At 40.1% G+C, this 19,856-nt stretch overlaps 1 protein-coding gene and 1 non-coding gene across 2 annotated transcripts; both read right to left on the reverse strand.

The window, feature by feature from the left end:
* Positions 1-4,209: 4,209 nt before the first annotated feature.
* rpl37 (ribosomal protein L37) lies at positions 4,210-10,581 on the reverse strand. Its single transcript, XM_034192717.1, has 4 exons — positions 10,464-10,581; positions 9,685-9,820; positions 9,170-9,254; positions 4,210-4,321 (listed from the first exon to the last, which is right to left on the reverse strand). Exons 1-4 carry the CDS (start codon positions 10,464-10,466, stop codon positions 4,252-4,254), a joined length of 294 nt encoding a protein of 97 aa, XP_034048608.1. The 5' UTR covers positions 10,467-10,581; the 3' UTR covers positions 4,210-4,251.
* LOC117530181 lies at positions 9,887-9,969 on the reverse strand. Its single transcript, XR_004566218.1, has one exon. It is a non-coding gene; the product is annotated as a small nucleolar RNA SNORD72 (small nucleolar RNA).
* Positions 10,582-19,856: the final 9,275 nt, after the last annotated feature.

Consider the following 19,856-nt stretch of genomic DNA (forward strand, 5'->3'; position numbering starts at 1 on the left):
ATAGTTTTGAGTTTGTAGCATCACTCCCGTTTCTACTTTTTTTTTTTTTTACTAATAGCCCAATTTCATAGCCTTAAGAGTGTGCATATCATGAATGCTTGGTCTTGTTGGATTTGTGAGAATCTACTGGTACCTTGTTTCCCATGTAACAATAAGAAATATACTCAAAACCTGGATTAATCTTTTTAGTCACATAGCACTACTACTATTCTGAACACTACTGTAGGTGTCTTTTATACAGATAGAGTTCCAACTGGTGGAGGATAGAAGAGCTTCTTAAAGAAGTTACAGGTCTGTAAGAGCCAGAAATCTTGTTTGTGGATGACCAAATATTTTCAACAAATCCAAAGATTTATGAACATACAAATTAACATGCTTATCCTTTATCATGATTTGCTCCATTGTGATATAAAAGTGTCTTATCGTATTGTTCTTGTGTATATGCATTATAATGCCTCAGCACAAGAGCGAAGTTAAGATATTCTTCAGAACAATATACGCAACATGCATCCAGCAGCATACACATTGCTGTCACAGGCAATTGCCTGTAAAGTTTTTTGGCAAGTTATTGAAGCAGCAGGACTTTCGTGGCCGGGACGACGGTGGGGTATCGAACCCACGCGGCTCGCACCAAAAGACCGTTCTTCTACCAGGTCAGCCAAAGGGGAAGTCCCAGGAAGCCAAGCTACCGGGAACGTCTTTTCAATTGGGACCCGGGATTTTCATCCTGCTACACATCTCCCCACCATTTTTGACTTTGTCCCGAAGTCACAGGTGCATGTTAGCATACTCTGTGACCCACATCCTGTTCATGATACCAGATTGAAGCAGCAGGACCTTCGTGGCCAGGATCACGGTGGCGGATCGAACCCACGCAGCTCACACCAAAAGACCGTTCCTCTACCAGGTCAGCCAAAGGGGAACTCCCCGGAAGCCAAGCTAGCAGGAACGTCTTTTCAATTGGGACCCGGGACGTTCATCCCGCTACATTATAACTTTCTATACAGCATAACATGTAATGAAAGTTGCTTACATTTGTGTGGCTCTTTTGGCACCATGTTTTTCTTCGGAGACAGCGGTAAGCTCCTCCTACCCCTCCAAATGGAGTGTGCATCCAGATTCACTGTTTGAAGCTCTCCGCCTTGCTCCAAAAAGAGAAATGAGACACCCGTTTCTCGTGCCCACGCAAAACGGAGGGGAAGAGTTAAGGGGAAGGGTCGAGGTGTAGAATTGAGATTCATCATTAGTGTTATGCATAGTAAGCCCAGATACCCTACTGAAGACATTTGATCGCAATCGGGACAGTACAACTAAATGGTAAATGGACTGCATTTACCTACTACAACCCCTGGCAATAATTATGGAATCACCGGCCTCGGAGGATGTTCATACAGTTGTTTAATTTTGTAGAAAAAAAAGCAGATCACAGACATGACACAAAACTAAAGTCATTTCAAATGGCAACTTCCTGGCTTTAAGAAACACTGTAAGAAATCAGGAAAAATAATTGTGGCAGTCGGTAACGGTTACTTTTTTAGACCAAGCAGAGGGAAAAAAATATGGACTCACTCAATTCTGAGAAATAAATTATGGAATCACCCTGTAAATTTTCATCCCCAAAACTAACACCTGCATCAAATCAGATCTGCTCGTTAGTCTGCATCTAAAAAGGAGTGATCACACCTTGGAAAGCTGTTGCACCAAGTGGACTGACATGAATCATGGCTCCAACACGAGAGATGTCAAGTGAAACAAAGGAGAGGATTATCAAACTCTTAAAAGAGGGTAAATCATCACGCAATGTTGCAAAAGATGTTGGTTGTTCACAGTCAGCTGTGACTAAACTCTGGACCAAATACAAACAACATGGGAAGGTTGTTAAAGGCAAACATACTGGTAGACCAAGGAAGACATCAAAGCGTCAAGACAGAAAACTTAAAGCAATATGTCTCAAAAATCGAAAATGCACAACAAAACAAATGAACGAATGGGAGGAAACTGGAGTCAACGTCTGTGACTGAACTGTAAGAAACCATCTAAAGGAAATGGGATTTACATACAAAAAAGCTAAACGAAAGCCATCATTAGCACCTAAACAGAAAAAACAAGGTTACAATGGGCTAAGGAAAAGCAATCATGGACTGTGGATGACTGGATGAAAGTCATATTCAGTGATGAATCTCGAATCTGCATTGGGCAAGGTGATGATGCTGGAACTTTTGTTTGGTGCCGATCCAATGAGATTTATAAAGATGACTGCCTGAAGAGAACATGTAAATTTCCACAGTCATTGACGATATGGGGCTGCATGTCAGGTAAAGGCACTGGGGAGATGGCTGTCATTACATCATCAATAAATGCACAAGTTTACGTTGATATTTTGGATACTTTTCTTATCCCATCAACTGAAAGGATGTGTGGGGATGATGAAATCATTTTTCAAGATGATAATGCATCTTGCCATAGAGCAAAAACTGTGAAAACATTCCTTGCAAAAAGACACATAGGGTCAATGTCATGGCCTGCAAATAGTCCAGATCTTAATCCAATTGAAAATCTTTGGTGGAAGTTGAAGAAAATGGTCCATGACAAGGCTCCAACCTGCAAAGCTGATCTGGCAACAGCAATCAGAGAAAGTTGGAGCCAGATTGATGAAGAGTAGTTTGTCACTCATTAAGTCCATGCCTCAGAGACTGCAAGCTGTTATAAAAGCCAGAGGTGGTGCAACAAAATACTAGTGATGTGTTGGAGCGTTCTTTTGTTTTCATGATTCCGTAATTTTTTCCTCAGAATTGATTCCATATTTTTTTCCCTCTGCTTGGTCTAAAAAAGTAACCGTTACTGACTGCCACAATTTTTTTTCCTGATTTCTTATAGTTTCTTAAAGCCAGAAAGTTGCCATTTGAAATGATTTTAGTTTTGTGTCATGCCTGTGATGATTTTTTTTTTTTTTTTTAAACAAAATTAAACAACTGAATGAACATCCTCCGAGGCCGGTGATTCCATAATTTTTGCCAGGGGTTGTACTACTGAATATTTTTTTTTTTTAAGTATGCCTCATGAGCTTGACCTTTGACCCCAAAACCAATATGCAGTGTGGGGTCACTATGTGTAAAACATATATGACAACTGGACCAGTACAACTTTAGCAATCTCACAATTGAAATGTAGCAGCAGTATGTAAGACACTTGTCTGCCTAAAGGAAGCCTTTGGTCAACTTTTAGAGCAAAAGATAACTGAAACAATCCTTCAAATGGTGATACAAATTTCAACTGTGCTGAATGTTTTATCTCCAAAGTAAAGGTCAAACAATGTTGTCGTCCATTGGATTCTATGACGTTACTTTATCCAGTTACTTATTATGAAATAAAACAGCAGCTAGACATCAATATTTTGAGTGTGCTGCTTTTTCTTTGTTACTTTATCCAGTAACATAACTAAGCATGACACATGGTGCAAACTATTCCTTTAAAAAAACCCTACTAACCAATAATTTGCATCACGTTTTACCAAAATTGGAGCAACTTTAACTTTTGACCCCTGTACAAACGTAAATTGACCTTTGTCACCATTCTTGCAGTTTTTACCCCGTAGCATTCAGTCATACTGTATATAGTCCAAACTATACCTTTTTGGAATCTTTATGATGAGACAAATAATCTATCATTTTCAATATGATTGTAGCCTTTTCAAATTTTGACCCCTGTGTAATTCTTCATTGACTCCTACCTGGCCACCTATTGAAAATTCAAGTGGCCAGTTTTTGTTTTTTTTTCCAAGAGTAATGTCTAAGGAGTATTTGATTTTAATTTTGTGCTTGTATCACCATGTGAAGGATTCCTCTGTAGATATTCTGTTATCTGCTGCACTAACGGTACTTAAAATATAAATATTTTTTACTTCTAACTAAGCAACTGTAAATATTCCTTCACATTTAATTTTCAGTGCAAAGGTTGGACTTCCCAGAAAAAAACTATCTTAAGATATTCAGGTCAAAATAATTAATCCCAATAACTAGCTAACCAAATGTGCTATCGTTTCTAGAGCCAATAGGGCAGTCCAATCCAATCCTTTTAAAATTACTGGGGCATTTTTTATCAATTTTATACATTACAAACTGAGAAATTCAGGAATAAATAAACTGCCTGGAGTCTAGGTAAACTGTGTGTGTGTGTGTGTGTAATATAACAAAGATTAAGAGTCAAGACTGAAAACTGTTTTTCAAATTTATTCAACCAAATGTTTGTGTTTTAGGAGGAGCTGGAGGCGGCCACTGCAGCACGTTTAGGTTTGGGGGTCGTACCTTCCCGGAAGCCATTTCTGGAGAACAGAAAGAAAAACTGATTATTGACAGTACAACAGGCAGAGTGAGAGTATCCACAGATATCATTCACAAACATTCTGAGAACTAGGGCTGCTACGATTAGTCGACTATCAAAATAGTTGGTGACTAATTTAATGATGGTCATTTTTTTGCGCTTTGTTTTTCTCTCAAAACTGCTGCTGTATCTTTCGCTGCTTTTCTGTGCTTGACTCTTATGTGCAGTAGAGATAAGCAGGGTGAGCTGTGATGTCACTGGAAATGTTACACCCAAACAATAGCTCAAAAGTTTGGGAGCATTTTAACCAAATTAAAGAGAAAAACATACAATGCACAGTCTGCGAGGCAGAACTTGCCTTCCACGGCAGTACAATGGCAATGACAGAGCAGCTGAGAACGAAATATGTTGTGGCTGATTCAGATGCTGATGAAGAGGGACAATCGTCTCTGTAAGCTAATTCGCTAGTTAGCCGCTAACATTAACGTCTAGAATGAGCGCCTTACTTATATTAATAGTTGTAAACACTGACGATGAGGACTTCATTAGCCTTATCACACACGTGTTTGCTGTAACGTTATAACAGCGATGTCATGTTTGAATAGGAAATGCGTTAACGCTAATGTCTGATAACGCTACGTTACATATGTTCGTCTTCAATGGACGACTGTTACCAAGCCAACAACATGCACATCTCGGCAAGCAAATAACAGCTGCATGCTGGTGCAATAAGCCACAATTAACGTATGATCCAATTGGCTGACTAATCGCAAAAATAATCAGTGCAGGGCTCGAAATATTACGTGCATGTGCTAGTTTGTGCACGTATTATTTGAGCAGTGCACGTAATTTTATACTCCACTAGCACTGGTGCAAGTAACCTTATCCAAGTTTTATCAACTATAAGCACCAGTAAAATGAACCAACAAAGGAATGAATAAGAAAAGAAAACAAACAAACAAATTTCCAGTGTGTTGTCTTTGTCTTCCCTGCGTTTTATGACTGTCACACACAGAGCCAGTTGCTGTGCTGTATTTGGAGAAATGACGTCAGCAGAGAGAGCGAGAGAGTTTTTTGTGGCCATGATAATTTGTGCTCGTTGTCCTTTAACTGAGCCCACGAATTAATAAAACGTGCTCTCAAATTAATAAAATGTGCGCACGTTTTCTTTTAATTGAGCCCTCAAATTAATAAAATGTGCGCACGTTTTCCTTTAGTTTAAAATGAACTCCATAATATGACCTAAATTGTCATCCTCACGACGGGGAGACGCTTTGCCGTCAGCATCCTTTTTCATGGCATCATCCTCCAGCGAACGTGAAAAAGAAGAAGAAAAAAAAAAAACAAAACAAAAAAAAAAAAAAACCTATCTGCCGCTGCTGCTCTCCCCTCAAACTCTCCCCAGAGAGGAAGAGTCTGACACATCAGAGGAGGAGTTTTAAGGTTGATATAAGACTGACTTTTGGTTGTGCAAGTAACTTTTTTTTGTTACTAGCACCAGTGCAGTGCAGTGGAAGGAGTGAAACCAGAACAATAAGCAATCACTAGTGATGGGATGATGATACCTCAAGGAGTGTATTGACACACCACACAAACTGTGTCGGCACTGTGTTGACACTGTTGGTCGCTCAATAGTGACCCCTACAGTTGTTATAAAATCATTGCAGGTAAATAAGATGGAAAAGTTACTGTGCTGCAAACGCAACATCAGCCTGTGAAATAGTTAATCGCCAGTCCTCTATTTAAAATATGATCTCATCATTGCATAATTTCATGTGCTCAATTTGTGTCGAGTTAAGCTGTTCATGAGAAGAGTTTCAAATTTGCTTAAAACCTTGTTTGTGTAAATGCTAAACTGAGTTGGTTTGTAAAATATAGCAAATTTGTCTAATAAAATTCAGAGTTAAAATTTGTAACTTGTGTATGGAAATTTGTTAACTTAAGTGTTAAAGCATACGAAATAAACGACTGAAAATAGATTCATTTATGCATTTTTATTGAAGAACAAAGGTTTCTGAAGTGTCTTTGCTCCAAGGCAATTTCTCCTTACACACCAGTTCCCCTGCCTTAGAAAAAACTCTTTCACAGGGTACAGATGAAGATGGTGAGCATAACATTTCAGTGCGAGTTGATAAAGGTGTGTATATGTTTTCTGGTTATTCTTCCAGTATTGTAAAGGAGTACAAACATATCTAATTGGGAAAAATAACAGTAAACAATGCCGAAAGGAGAAAAAGACTCATCTTATTTGGCGTCAAAAGATCAAAATTATTCCAGACTGGGGAAACGTCTTTGAACGTGCCATGAAGTCAGTGGAGCAAGGTGAGGGCAAGCAAAAATCCACCAGCAAAACTCCATCCAACAAATCCGCAACATGTCGAGTCGATACAGTTTGTTTCCTTATAAACACAATTTGGCGCGGCGCAGCCAAACGACACAGTTACTGTATCTTAAAGCGATACGCGAACCAATACGGGGTTTCACTCTTGTGTGCTCGGCACAGTGTTGTTCATCCCATCACTAGCAATCACAGTCCTTGTGGTCTACGTCGTTTTGATGTGAAGTTTAAATTTTTGGGAGGTACATGTCAGGCTATGGGGAGGCGCTCAGAGGGGGTACACAGCGACACGGAGCCCTCTGTCGCTACGGAGATGTAGAAGCATAAACCAGACTGTTACTAAAATATGCCCGTGTAGATTTAAAAAAAACATTCTAATGCTAAAAATGATTCATAATTTTAATTAGGGCTGGAACTTAACTGCCAATGTTTCTGATATTAATTTACATTTTTATACTTGGTGGAAATACAGGCATTGGTATGCAAAGAACCTTTTAATTTAGTTTTGAACAAGAACACAGACAGGAGATCAGTAGCTCAAATACAGAGAAGGAATTTATGATCCTTTTATCAACAGGTCCAAAATGTATACCAAGACAGAATTTAAAGGATGTGTTGCACGACTGATTATACCCAAATTATGGATTACCCAATTACGTTGCATACAGCTCTGACCCCACTAGCTTTGGGTGCCAATATGCATAGAGAGTATCTTCAGCGTCGCATCATATCTCTGATGCAGAATTGGCAATCCCAATAGGTAACACTTTTTCAAATCTCTGATATTTTCCATCATTCACATGGTAATGCTGATTATGGGCAAAGCTTTTTAAGTTTTACTAATAATCTTGAGTGAAATGCATTGTGAATCAAGACAAAACAGATGTTTCGGGAACACACCGTTACTTGTAGGTAGGGCTGCAGCTATTGATTATTTTAGGAATCCAGTATTCTATTGATTAATCGACATCATCAATAGTCCAAGGCACTCCCTACTAAGCAATGGCACAGTGTCGCTGCGCCAAACTCTTTAACATTTTCCTGAAATGGTGATGGGATATGGTTGTTGTTTTTTTTTTTTAACCATTTTAAACTTTTTTGGGGGGTCCCTGCGTGATTTTTTATCCCTCTTTCTCTGTGATTCAGCAGATGCATTTCAGCTGGAGGTTGAACATGCAAGCCTCAGTCAGTTTTTTAAAAATTATTTTATTTAAGTTACAGTGTTTGTGAAGCATGGTGTGTTGCCCAAGAAAGCGAAAATTAAAAAGCGAAACAGTGCGAGTCTCAGCAAAACACAGAAGAAAGAGTGGACTTCTTCCAGAGGCTGTTTGTCAGTGTGGCCGGGGACGGAGCTGTAGCTGTGTGAGGAGCTCCCTCCACACCGAGAGCAGAGAGAGACAGCAGCTGGCTGCTGGGCAAATAGCCACTCCCCACGTAGAGTGGGCCGTGTGTTTTAAAAAAAATAGACAAACACACTGCTTCACTTTAAATGCGTAGTAAGTCTATTTCAGATGTTCAGTGTGGACCGTTTTCTTAAAAGTGTATTTTTTACTGTGTGTGTCGCATTGGAAAGTAGTAGCCTTTTGCGTTAACTGATTAGCATTTACACGGCATATATGCATGCTCTAGTCTTTCTGAGCATGCCGGAAAATGGTTGATGTCCAGCTCTTGTGATAACCAGAGAAAGTGCACACGACGGTCCGGCTCCACAGAGCCATCCGTTTAGAAATGATCCGGTGGTTTGTGGCTCTCGAAGGCGGCACGGAGTGTGGCGCGCCAAGCGTCCTTAAAGCCGTAGTAACAGTCCTTATTCTCTGTGAAGCCCGTAAAATTTTCACCGAAAGCCAGATAAATTTTTCGAATGGTTTCCAGGTGCCAGTCTCTAACAGTTTCTGAAAAAATTCTGATGGAAAAAAAAAAAAAGCCCAAATCATTCTGCCATTTCCTGACAATGAAAATCCGCCGACGTGGTGGACCACTCCTCACTCAAAGCCTGCTCACAGGAGAATGACGCAACCGACAGGCGTGGAAAAACTCACGCATGCGCACGAGTGTTCAAGCTTGTCTGACGCAATCACACGTGATTCAAATACATATGGTTTTTGAAAAAAATAATAAGGTCGGATACTTTTCTAATAGACCTTGTATACCATATACTTTATTGTTGTTTTTTCCTTGTAGATTAACATGTGTTTCTGTGCTTTTAAGGATCTTTTTTTTGGTCTTTACCTTTACATCACAATATCATACACTTACTTTCCTAAAAGCCCTCTTCATAAATGTCTATATAAACTGTGAATTTATATTTATTTTTGCATGCTAACTCTCTACATGAAGAATGGACCACTTAGTAAATGAGTCATGCGTGTTAAAATAGGTGAAATCATAACATCAAAATTACTTTCTTCAAAATGGTGACAATTCTCCTGTTTTGCAATTTTAGATGGATTTTTTTTTTTTGCTTCAAAGATTCAACACCACTGTGATGACACCATCAAAGCAGGGTGTTACCTGAATCTGCGGTAGACAACCTTCAGATGTCTCAGTCGGCCAGTTCCAGTAGTGTTCCTCCTCTTGGCCTTTGCACTCCAGTTGTCTGCAAAACACATTTAACATTTATATTTGATCATTTGTAGTCTGCATGCATTGCATCAGACGCTGAAGGTACCCATTTAGCTGTGTGGAACAACTATAGCGTAACAGTAGTCGTTCCACATAAGTGGAGAAAAGACAAAAAAAAAAGGGGGGGGGGATCCAAAAACTCTGCAAGAGTCAGATCAAAATTCTGCTACTGTGCACGACCGCTGCAAGTGAGCAAAACTGGTGTCCAGATGCAGAAATAATTTTCACGTTTCCAGACTTTTTATTGCTTTGGATAAAAGCATGTGCACATTTTTTTGTGGTTAGAGTAGAAGAATAACCAACATGCCAAAAACATGAGACTTTACAAGTAGGGTGGCCAATTCTGTATCCTGCAGGATGTTAGGAATGAAGCACTATCATCATGACATTAATTCAGGACTTACACTTTCTCTTGCGCTTCTCTGGGTAGCCACACTTTCCACACCTGGACTTCTGCAGGTGATAGGCTTTGGCCCCACAACGACGGCACAAAGTGTGCGTCTTGTTCCGGCGTTTACCAAAAGATGATGTTCCCTTGGTCTGAAAGGTATTAGAATATGTTAAGAACAATTCCCCAGAAATTTACCAACAATTATAAAGCCAAATATCTTGTCTCAGTAAGAAAAAAGTAATAATCACACAGAGTCATATATTCAGACATTTGTGTTTGAAAGCATCACTGACAAGATCAAATAGTATTTTAAAATGTGGTTTCTGGCTGTCTAATCACAGTAAACCGAACCAATATTTATATTAGGGGCTCTTATATTGGCTGTTTCTGAAGAGCCAAATCCTTTTTATACAGGCACAAACGCTTGTTTCTATTAGAAAATCTGGCAACACTGAAGGAAGCGCTAAGTTAGCTACTTTATTAGTAACGTTTACCGAAAAGAGACAAATTACAACATTAACCCAGAGGTGTGATGACTGTAAGTAAAATCGAAATTACAACTACCCGGTGCTATTCTGTGAGTTATTATCTTTACTACGAGACAGATATAATGTTAATTCTGCATGAGCTGTACAAAGGGTAAAGTATAATAAAATTAGGTTTTATGTCCAAAATACTTGAGAAAAAAGGTAACAGTGCTCGGCAGACAACGAAACACCAACGATCCTTTTCGGATAAACGTTTCACGGAGCGGATGCTGAATGATTTCTTTGCGGCAGCGATGCGCCTCACCATTTTCGTCCGGTGGTAAAAGGAAAAGAGGCCGGAACATGAACATGCGCCAACTAAAGTCACGTCCGTGCAGCTTCCTGTGCAACACTGAAATGTGCCCGTCCAACAGCACTGGAGACAAGACAACTCTCAAAAGAATTTATCACTTTCGTTAAGGTTGACGCATTTTGTATGATTCGAATAAAAAAATAAAATATTACTTATATATCAGAAAACTGAGTGTTCCATTTTGACTTTATCAAATACAATTTCAAATCGTAAAACAACCAACAACGAATTACTCCAATCTTCACACTGTTGCTTCAAAACTCAAAAATTCTTTATTCAAACAATATTGTTGCAGTTTTTACAGTTTTCAAAATTGTTCCTTCTATTCAAAGGGATGTGATAGATTATATGTTGCTATAAAGCTCCAATATGCTGTTATTACAGGTTTGTTAGCGCCTGATGTTGTGTTATATAAGAGATTTCTTAAGTTCTTTGTAACAGGTCTCAGATATGAGAATGATACTGTAATAAGTCATATATTTAGTAACAGTATAAATATCAGCTCAAGAATGGGCAATAATCTTAGATTTGTTATTCAAAAGTATAAAAGAGCTCGTTGTGATGTTAAAACAAATACTTTAGGCAATTTATTGTCAGTTTTTTATAGATACAATACACCAAGTGAGGAAGATGTGTGAGTCGGTGGTCAAATGGTAGAACTAGTTGAGATGAGAGATAATTTTGTAAATGATGGATTTCTTAACAAACAAGAATTGCAATGGATTATTAATGATCTATCTTGCTCCTGGGGAGATTTTTAATTTTATTTTTACCAATTTGTTTTTACTGTTTTCTGTTCTATTTTTATGTTGTTGTATTTATGTGAACTATTTCACGAATAAAGATGTTAATAATAATAATAATAATACTAAAAAAAAACTATATATATATATATATATATATATATATATATATATATATATATATATATATATATATATATATATATATATATATATATATATATATATATATATATATATATAAAATAAGTAAATGAATGTTTAGTAAAAAATAAAAATACAATTTATCCTTGCAGCTGCAGCTCCTAGCCAGAAGGGGGTGGTGCAGCCCCCCTTAACATCCCTACTTCCAGCATCCCTGCTGGTGAACCTCCTATTTTTTTTATTTTTTATTTTTATTTTTTTATTTATTTATTTTGCATATTTTAACATCCATGACCATAACATAAAAATAAAGACAAACAGGAGTATCGAGTTGCTTGTGAAACCTATCGCTCGGTCGTGGTTACTGAGGTCACTGTTCCTTATGTAATACACTACAATCATTTTTGTTCTTTTTCCTTAAGCATATGTGTCCACCCTGACATTTCATTTTCAAAACAATTAACACACAAGCTGAAGTGGAAATACACAGGCCAAAAAGAGAAATTGTGTTTGCAAAATGCCCCAATTGAGCAAAATATTAAAAACAGGCAGCAAAAGCTAATATGTTCTCTCAAACAGCACATTTTGTGTTCAGATTGATATATTAAATCATTACTAATGAATGATAAAACCTAGGCATTATTATGAAAGCTCATAGCTATACTAATCTCTATATATGCAGTCTATCAGTAATACGTGCCAAAAAATCTTAGTATTTCTGTGCTCATGAGGTGTCAGTGACATTTAACCAACTTGACTATAGACTAGACACTCAGTACAGCTTTTTTTTACTGCATTCTTTCCTCACCAAAAAACAGTGAAGAGCTGGTAAGGTACTAACCCTGGTGGTTAAAGTGGTCTTCTTAGGACTAGAGAATCCTTGGTTCAAGTCTCCATCAGAGCGGAAGGGATCCCTTGGGAATGGTCTTTAATCCCAAAGTTGCTCCTGATGTGTGACTATGGGTGACTGTGCCGCGTTACAGTAAAGTGCCTTTGAATGTCTGTTTCAATTGGGAAAGTACTCTACAAAGCAGCCCATTTACTGTGACACATTTTCTAAACTCAAAAAATGCAGAATCTTCTCAATAAAAATGATTTACAAAACATACAGTACAAGAAACCAAAGGACACTTATGGGTAAAAATATCCAAACAAAATATAATAGCATGTGAAAATACTGAAAAGTTTACATTTAGTCAATAGTTTCCCAACAACATCATACTGTATGTTTTCCTTCGCAATACAGTAAGGGGAAAAAAATCTGCTTGCGGGGCGTATCCACCCCTGGCAGTCCTCTGCACCTGTTAGCATGCGGCATTCACTGCTTCCAGGAGGGGCATTGTGTGGCTGGAGATCATATTCCTTCCATCTCCAAACAGAAATGAATTCCTCGATTGGGTTCAGAAAAGGAGAGCACACCTGCATCATCATACGGGGCTGTCCTGCAATATTAATTTTCTCTTATCGTGCCCCTGTTCTGTGGAATGATCTCCCTGCGTTAATAAAACAGATTCTGTGGAGACTTTCAAGTCCAGACTTAAGTTGCACTTATTTTCCCTTTCATATGGCTAGCATACTGGTACAGGTGTGTTTTATGCTTTTTACTCTTTTAATTCATTTTATTTGTAATTGGAGCGGGCCGCGGCCTCAACTTTACCTAAATTCTGGGTCTTTTAGTGAAGTTTAGGGCTAGTGGCCGGCAATCACCTTAGTATTTCTCTGTTTTTCTTGTTGTTTAATGCTGACCAATTATACAGTATTTCTTGTCTTGCTGATGCCTGATTCTGTTTTTTCTCTCTGTTTAAGGTGCAGCTCCATCCAGAGATGGGAGTTGTGTTTGTGTTGGCGATCCTCCTGTCCTGCGCACCAATAGCATTTCTTGTATATTCATCCGTGAATTGTTCTGTGAATTGTTCTGTAATTTATGTTTTGTAGCATGGCCCAAGCAGAGGGTCACCCCTTTGAGGCTGGTCTGCTTGAGGTTTCTTCCTCAGAGGGAGTTTTTCCTTACCACTGTTGCTCTGGGGGTTGGTAAGGTTAGACCTTACCTGTGTGACGCGCTTTGAGGCAACTCTGTTGTGATTTGGCGCTATACAAATGAAAATAAATTGAAATTGAAAAATTGAAATTAATTTTACAAGGCAAGAGTGGTGGAAGGCAACATGGTCTTAAATGGTGACCTATGACTCATGCCAAGCCTCAACTCTTCAGATGGAACAGTCTTTGAATCAGTGAAACACTTGGTCGAAATGTGATGAGACGTTTTGCACAGTATGGGCCAAGGGTTGGTACGTAGTAGTGGATAACATCAGTGGAGATGGCAGAATATCCCTCTGACCAGGCACTGTAACAATGGCCCTCTGCTCTTGAGCAACAAGAAGGCAGTGAATTTGTCTCCTTCTGCTCCAAGCTCAATCACAGTCAGTTTTCAAAAGTAAAATCACCATTTGGTCCTACTCTAATTAGAGGTAAATAAACTCTATTATAGTATTAAATCTGATCTGTCATAGTGTTAATCAAATTGTTTGACTATAATAAGAGTCATTTATACCACAATAGAGGTGATTTCAGTCTATTTGGACCAAATGTCACCCTGACAGAGATCATTTTACTCTGCAAAATTTACTGGGATGGTTCTTTACGAAAAAAAAAAGCAAATTTAAGTATTCTGCTGTTATGTTAAATTCATGATATGACTGTATTACAATAACAAATCCTTACCTGCTCATTTTCTGTGCAGTATACTACTCAGGGTAAACTCTGAGGATGTACTTTCTGCGGCAGCTAAGGACGTTCAATCTGCCAAAATCAGTGATGGTATACTTCTACACTACCAACACTGAGTCCATCATCTCCTCCTCCATCACCATCTGGTACACTGCTGCCACTGCTATGGACAGGAGCAGACTGCAGCATATCATCCACGCAGTAGAAAAGGTTGATCGACTGCAGTCTGCCATCCCTACAGGACATGAACACTTCCAGGGCCCTGAGGCGAGCAAGGAAGATAGTGGCCGATCCCTCTCACCCATGACACAAACTTTTTGTTAGCCTCCCCTCTAGCAGACAGCTGAGGTCCATCAGAACTAAAACCTCAAGACACAAAAACTGCTTCTTTCCATCCAGAGACCCCCATTTACCTTCCCCGACACACACTCTCACAAAATACAGACTGATCATCCCTGTACTGTTCATCTGCATGCCTGCACAGCCCCATTCCACTATATCTATTTGACAGTAAACTTAGTTTTGCCCGTTTGTCTATTTGACCCCTCTACTTGTTACAGAAGTATTTTTTCCTTTTCTTTTTACTGTTGTTTATGTACCTATTACTTCTTACAGAAGTATTTTCTTCTATTGTTGTTTATGCACCAGTGACACCAGATCAATTTTTTGTATGTGACAACTTACTTGGGAATAAATTTGATTATGATTTTGCACTCCATAAATTGACCACTATTTCTGGAAGGGTGCTGTGCACTTCCTGCATCATAAGGAGGCTCTAAATCTCAGCTGCTTCGCTACATTGCAAATTCTTATTTTTTTTTATCTTAAATGGGCTATGAATATGGTCTGATATTTCTAAATGTGCCCTGATCTGGACTTACTGCTGCCTGGATTCCATGCAGTCTGTCTGCATTTTTTTTCCTTATGACTATAAAGTTGAGTGCATAAGTATTGGGACCATTAAAGATTTCTTTTTGTAATTTTGCCTGTGTGCACTGCGGCACTGGAGTTGAAATGGCAATTGAAATGTAACTGAATTGCAGATTTTCAGCTTTAATTCAGAGGGTTTAACAAAATCACTGCATACAGTGGTTCCAAACCCTGCTCCTCGAGCTCCCCCGCCCATACCTGCACATGTCCCATCTCTCCCTGGGCGTCTCTTCCTCTAATTACTCATTCATGTGTCTGTTAGTTCTTGATTGATTGGCTGAACAGAGGTAATCAATGAGAGATGGAACATGTGCAGGCTGTGGGGGGTGGGGTGTGTGCAGGCAGAATGATGCTAATAAAGAAAAATACCTTCTAAATGATCAAGCAAATTATGATAAAAGGAGCAGTTTAAGCTCGAGAGATGCTGGGAAGAGTTTTTGGAGTCATAAGGTTACTGGAAACAGGTGTTTGCTGATATCCTTGCAGAAAGGTCAACTCTACATGGGTTCTGGTGGTTCCTGTCTTCCTGAATAGTTGTGAGACTTGGATGCTAACCAGTGACTTAAGGCAACGACTAGATGTCTTTGATACTACAACCCCTGGCAAAAATTATGGAATCACCGGCCTTGGAGGATGTTCATTCAGTTGTTTAATTTTGTAGAAAAAAAGCAGATCACAGACATGACACAAAACTAAAGTCATTTCAAATGGCAACTTTCTGGCTTTCAGAAACACTATAAGAAATCAAGAAAAAAAAGATTGTGGCAGTCAGTAACGGTTACTTTTTTAGACCAAGCAGAGGAAAAAAATATGGAATCACTCAATTCTGAGGAAAAAAATTATGGAATCACCCTGTAAATTTTCATCCCCAAAACTAACACCTGCATCATATCAGATCTGCTCGTTAGTCTGCATCTAAAAAGGAGTGAACACACCTTGGAGAGCTGTTGCACCAAGTGGACTGACATGAATCATGGCTCCAACACGAGAGATGTCAATTGAAACAAAGGAGAGGATTATCAAACTCTTAAAAGAGGGTAAATCATCACGCAATGTTGCAAAAGATGTTTGTTGTTCACAGTCAGCTGTGTCTAAACTCTGGACCAAATACAAACAACATGGGAAGGTTGTTAAAGGCAAACATACTGGTAGACCAAGGAAGACATCAAAGCGTCAAGACAGAAAACTTGAAGCAATATGTCTCAAAAATCGAAAAATGTACAACACAACAAATGAGGAACGAATGGGAGGAAACTGGAGTCAACTTCTGTGACCGAACTGTAAGAAACCGCCTAAAGGAAATGGGATTTACATACAGAAAAGCTAAACGAAAGGCATCATTAACACCTAAACAGAAAAAAACAAGGTTACAATGGGCTAAGGAAAAGCAATTGTGGACTGTGGATGACTGGATGAAAGTCATATTCAGTGATGAATCTCGAATCTGCATTGGGCAAGGTGATGATGCTGGAACTTTTGTTTGGTGCCTTTCCAATGAGATTTATAAAGATGACTGCCTGAAGAGAAAATGTAAATTTCCACAGTCATTGATGATATGGGGCTGCATGTCAGGTAAAGGCACTGGGGAGATGGCTGTCATTACATCATCAATAAATGCACAAGTTTATGTTGATATTTTGGACAATTGAAAGGATGTTTGGGGATGATGAAATCATTTTTCAAGATGATAATGCATCTTGCCATAGAGCAAAAACTGCAAAAACATTCCTTGCAAAAAGACACATAGGGTCAATGTCATGGCATAGGGTCAATGTCAGTGAGCAGATCTGATTTGGTGCAGGTGTTAATTTGGGGGATGAAAATTTACAGGGTGATTCCATAATTTTTTCCTCAGAATTGAGTGATTCCATAATTTTTTCCTCTGCTTGGTCTAAAAAAGTAACCGTTACTGACTGCCACAATCTTTTTTTCTTGATTTCTTATAGTGTTTCTTAAAGCCAGAAAGTTGCCATTTGAAATGACTTTAGTTTTGTGTCATGTCTGTGATCTGCTTTTTTTCTACAAAATTAAACAACTGAATGAACATCCTCTGAGGCCGGTGATTCCATAATTTTTGCCAGGGGTTGTAGGTCTCTTTGGAGGATCCTTGCCTCCTGTTGGAATGACTTTGTCTCAAACAAGTGTTACTTAGCTATATATTCAGGTGAAGTCTCTCACGTGCATTGTGAAGGAACATCAGCTGTGACATTTTGGCCATGTAGTATGTTTCTCTGGTCTTGCATTGTGAAGGAACATCAGCTGTGACATTTTGGCCATGTAGTATGTTTCTGTGGTCCAGCAAGTGTGTAAGTCTATGTTTGTTATGTTTCGGACGTGGTCGGAGCACCGACCCAGCGTTTGAAAGGACCCAGTGTAGCAGGGTAATAATATCCGGGTCGAATTCCGCCAAATTAACTCAAATTACTCATTTTTTTGGTACAATAAGTTCATATTATATGTATATATACCTGTTTGGCATTGAAGAGTGAGAAGTCCATATGTCTTTGAACGCACCTCACACAGCACGCAGCTGGTGCACGGGGAGGGGCAGACTCAGTGCAGCTTGGACTGTGTGAGAGTTGTGCTCTTTTATGAAGAGAAGTGTCTTGGACCACTGTGCTCACTGCAGTTTTTTTTTTATGTCCAAACAGACCCAGTGCAGTTTGGACTGGGCGAGAGTAAAGACAGTCAGACCACATCCAGCTTCTGTCATCCTTCCCGCACTATTCAATAGAACACAACGCAGGGGACACCCCGTTACAATGGTGCCGTGACCCATTGGATTCCAGAAGCGTCGGTGCCAACTCGACCACCGAGGGGTGCTCAGCTATTCACAAGTTTCCTCCTAGCTCGACATTGTGCGGTTGGATGACTTTGGGTTACTGTGGTTTAGTCTAATTTCATCTCTTGGAGACAGATTTAGCGTTTTGGTGGTTATCTGCTACACTTTTGTTTTTTACATCACATTTGATCTGTGTTTTGTTCACCATGTTCAGTAAAGTTGATTCTGGGGCAGATGATGGTGCTTCTGATGGCACAGGTGAGACACATGTGGGGATTGGGAGGGGCTGGTTTAGAGATGTTACCCAGACCCCCCAAGTGGGCATGTTGAGAACGCCTAGGTTCAGTTCTACTCGAGTACAGCCTCCGCAAGTTGATTTGAACCCACGTGTTGCTGGTGATTTTGAGTTTGGCACTTTAATATCAGACTTAGCTAATCAAATTGGTCAGTCTATTGCTGCTCAGCTGCAGAGCAATATCGGCTCACGCTCGCAGCCTAATGATACCTTTCAAACAGCTCAGAACAGCACACCTTCTGAATTGAATCTGTCTGGTGTTAAACTCATTATGCAGTCTGATGTTAAAGACCCACCTGTCTTTAGAGGGGATGGAAGTGACAAATGTTCTGTAAATGAGTGGGTTGAAATGGTAGAGCTTTACCTCACAAAGAGAGCAATACCAGTACAACAGCAACAATCTGAGGTATTAGCTAAGTTACTTGGGAAAGCTAGAGATGTGGTGAAGGTTACTCTACGCAACCAGTCCTTACCATATGACTCCCAGGCACCTAGTGTAATATTTGATATACTAAAACAGAACTTCGGTGAGTTAGCATACTCCGCCATGCCCATGGCTGACTTTTACAACACTAGGCCACTCCCAAATGAAAGTGTGATGGAGTACTGGATCCGACTGAACAAAGCTATTGACATTGCTCATGAGTGCCTACGGAGACATGGTAGGGGTGTTGAGGACCCGGGCCGTGAAGTCTCGATGATGTTCATTAAATACTGCCCAAATCCAGTTCTCGCCAACAGACTGAGTTTTAAAGCTGCGGAGGAGTGGACAACAAGTGAAGTACAGGAGCGTATCAGTACATTCCAGAGGGAAACCAGAGCTAATAGCCATGAACAACTCCCCTCAAATAGTCTTGTTCCATGCCATTCCCAGTCTGCGGTGGTCCAGGAGCGGCCCGGTACACACCGGGAACAAGTGAACGCATGCACACAATGTTTTCCAGCTTCATTGTATCCTGTCTCCATGCAGGTGACCACCCAAACACCCACTGTTGTTACCCAAGCCCCGGTGAGGGCGGGCCCCTACCAGCAGCTCCAGCCCTCATCAGTGGCCCATGCTGCGGTGCCAACAGTCTCGCCTGTCCCGCAGCGACCGATATCATCCACACCTCAGCCTCAGTTTGCAGTCAGCTCAGCGGCGAACCCTCCAGCTATTGTTACGTCACCGTCAGTGGATTTAGAGGGTGTGCGCTCTCTGATGAGCCTATTGGACTGTCTAGTCACACGCTATAACTCAGAACCATACAGCTCAGCCCACCATGCAACAGTTGATTGCCCTCCCAGATTTTGCAAAGTCTGTAATGACCCAGCCCACTCGACACTGTCACACTGCAGGAGAAACAATCTCTGCCTGGCATGCTTCTCCCCAGGCCACTGGAGAAAGAACTGCCCTCGGCGGGGTCAAAGACCGGCACCAAACCTGATTCAGGACACTGTGAACCAGCACCAGCCTGCGGGAAACTAGGACACCCACATTCGGAGAGGGGCAGTGTGGGTGAAGCACAGACAACCCTCATTAATGTACCAGATCAGGAGCTTCTCTATGTCAACGCATGCTCTGCTGCTCCGGAGGGATACCAAGTTGTGGTCCAGGGGACAGCAGTGGTCCCAGCCTTCAGTGAGTTGTTCTACACCCAGGTCCAAGTAAATGACAATGTTGAGATAAAGGGTATGATCGACTCGGGGTCAATGGCTTGCACATTAAGTGAGGCAGCAGAGGCCAG

Source organism: Thalassophryne amazonica, chromosome 17 (assembly GCF_902500255.1).
Source record: "Thalassophryne amazonica chromosome 17, fThaAma1.1, whole genome shotgun sequence".
Classification (NCBI taxonomy): Eukaryota; Metazoa; Chordata; class Actinopteri; order Batrachoidiformes; family Batrachoididae; genus Thalassophryne; species Thalassophryne amazonica.

Excerpts from the sequence above, each read along its gene's own strand:
- rpl37 (XM_034192717.1), bottom strand. Across the intron at positions 9,255-9,684 it reads AGAGAAGCGCAAGAGAAAGT|ACAACTGGAGTGCAAAGGCC; the intron begins GTAAGTCCTGAA and ends TGTGTTTTGCAG. Across the intron at positions 4,322-9,169 it reads GTTGTCTACCGCAGATTCAG|AAATGGCTTCCGGGAAGGTA; the intron begins GTAACACCCTGC and ends TCTGTTCTCCAG.